Raw genomic sequence first — 2420 nt, 5'->3', positions numbered from 1 at the left:
GATTTTTGACTGCAAATTGAGACCCTTTTAATTTGTGGAAAGGCAAATTTTGGCAAACAAACCCTTGTGACCACAGCTATTTGATAAATGTTAATTACCAGCTACAAATGTAATACTATTAAATCAACTGCTGATGTTAATGTAAAAAAAAAAAAAAAGAACGTTGCTTTAATAAGTTAACACAAGTGTGTAAAACTATATTTATATAATATAAATTAACCAAGAATAACTATGAGGATTCATTTCAATAGATTTCCTGCAGTATTTAGCAGAGCATAAAGTTAATATGAAGAGTTGCTAAGCCATGTGTTAAATGAAAGTCACAAAAGCATAAACACTTAGAAAAAAAAAAATCTTTTAATGTATAAAACAGATTTTAAAAAGCCAATAAATGAAACCCATACCTCACAAAACCCAGAACCCATTCCTTAACCCAACTAAACAAAAACCATGATTACATTTCCTTACCCCACAACACGCAACACCCCCCTCCCCCATTAATTACCATGAATACAGTACGTCAAACTCTAAACACTGTTATGTTAAACTACGCTTGCCAAACAAATGGGGAAACATAAAAGCAACTGATCTCTCAATGCTGACTGCCGTTTTCTATACAAAGACAGAATCGAACATCAATGCATCTTATACAGTTTTCTGCTGGCCCTTCTTTCCAATCAGTGACTTGTGGATGTGTGGAATCACACCTGTAGGGAAAGACAAAGACATGCCATTAAAATATCATTTTACAGCAAAGCAACATTTAATGCAATGCAATCAATTAAATTAAATTTGGAGTTGCAAGAAGCTCACCTCCACCAGCAATAGTAGCTTTGATAAGCGAGTCCAACTCCTCATCACCACGGATGGCCAGCTGTAAATGCCTCGGAGTGATACGCTTCACCTTCAGATCCTTGGAGGCATTACCAGCCAACTCCAAAACCTGAAAATAAAGATGAGCAATGGGTTTGAACGAGGTTGCTTTTGCTTTACAGATGATTCACAGTACAAAAAAAAAATAAAATAAAAAAGCAGCCAGCCAAAAATCTGCCACTATGACATCCAACAGGCTTGTTAAATAAAATACCGTGCCAAAATAAAGTCATTACCTCAGCAGTCAGGTACTCCAAGATAGCGGCACTGTACACCGCTGCTGTAGCACCGACGCGACCGTGGCTGGTGGTTCGAGTCTTCAGGTGCCGGTGGATACGACCTACAGGGAACTGAAACATAAAAACCAAATCACATACTCCATATCACTTGGCTAAATTCAACAGCTGTTCATTTTTTCCTAACGTGGCAGAGGAATGTGTACCTGCAGACCAGCTCTTTGTGATCTGGAGACTGCTTTTGTCTTGGCTTTTCCGCTGTCCTTTCCAGCTTTTCCTCCAGCCTGCAGAAGCACATGAAAAAGGCTTTTTTAACAGAAAACTCTGGTGAAAACAGCAGTGAAACAAGTTTTACTCTGAAATTGCTGGTGATTTTTTCAAATGGTTACAAAAACAAATCTCGCTCCTGTGACTTAATTTTTTTTTTTTTTTACTTTAAGGTATTTTTTTAATTTACAATTGACTTACAATACCCCCCCAAAATGACTTCTTATACCTTTGTATACTTAATTTTTAAACAAAAATACAAATAAAACAAAATATAAAACTAACTTATTTTTTATTGTTCAGCGTGTCCGAACAACATAAGCACATGTTACCTCCAAGTTAGTCTATTAACTTAAAACATTGCCATATCACACCAATCCTATTAAATACACCCATGATTTGATTTGTTTTGTTATATAAAGCCCCAGATTGGTTTTAATCCACGGTCGGCGCTCTTTTCCAAGAACACTGCAAAGCCACAAACACCGCGAGCTTATTAAAAGCCATCACGTGCGCAGAATTAAAGCACGAATCCGTTACAATTTATATAAAACATAGCCGTCCGAACAAGGCTTTATTTGAAAAATTGTACAATAAAAATGTTGCTTTACCATATCGTCAGACGAGCTTCTTCTGTTTTCGCACGAAACGGAGGGAAAACAATGATGACCACTTCAGCGTTTAGCGCGGTACGTTCCCGCTTAATAACCAATGAGCGAGCTACGTCTTGGTTTGAAACGTCGGTTTGGTCCAATCACAGAGCTTCTCTATATGGGGGTGGTTTTTTTTTTAGTTCCCTTTTTTTCCCTTAGAGCACTAGTCTTGTGCGCATGCGTGCCGCCGTCATCTTTCATAGCAAAAAAAAAATATATATATTTTTTTTAATTGTGATGTGATCGGTAGTTTCGATCACAATAAAATCTATAGAATAATAACTGGCATGTTATCGTGTATTCTGTTGTAAAAGCTACAATGCATGCATAATACATCGATTGTGTCACTGAGCACGTTTTGTCTGTTTATTTCAGGTCTCTTTCTGTTCAG

The 2420-nt window shown here is 37.0% G+C and overlaps 1 protein-coding gene across 1 annotated transcript; it reads right to left on the bottom strand.

Annotated features, from left to right (window-relative positions):
* Nucleotides 1–338: 338 nt before the first annotated feature.
* LOC127965867 (histone H2A.Z) lies at nt 339–2134 on the bottom strand. Its single transcript, XM_052566563.1, has 5 exons — nt 1988–2134; nt 1316–1393; nt 1110–1223; nt 814–943; nt 339–707 (listed from the first exon to the last, which is right to left on the bottom strand). Exons 1-5 carry the CDS (start codon nt 1988–1990, stop codon nt 646–648), a joined length of 387 nt encoding a protein of 128 aa, XP_052422523.1. The 5' UTR covers nt 1991–2134; the 3' UTR covers nt 339–645.
* Between the last annotated feature and the right edge of the window lie 286 nt (nt 2135–2420).

The sequence above is a fragment of the Carassius gibelio genome, chromosome B10 (assembly GCF_023724105.1).
Source record: "Carassius gibelio isolate Cgi1373 ecotype wild population from Czech Republic chromosome B10, carGib1.2-hapl.c, whole genome shotgun sequence".
In the NCBI taxonomy this organism is placed as follows: domain Eukaryota; kingdom Metazoa; phylum Chordata; class Actinopteri; order Cypriniformes; family Cyprinidae; genus Carassius; species Carassius gibelio.
The sequence above is the reverse complement of the archived record's forward strand: the minus strand, read 5'-3'. Positions and strand labels throughout refer to the sequence as shown.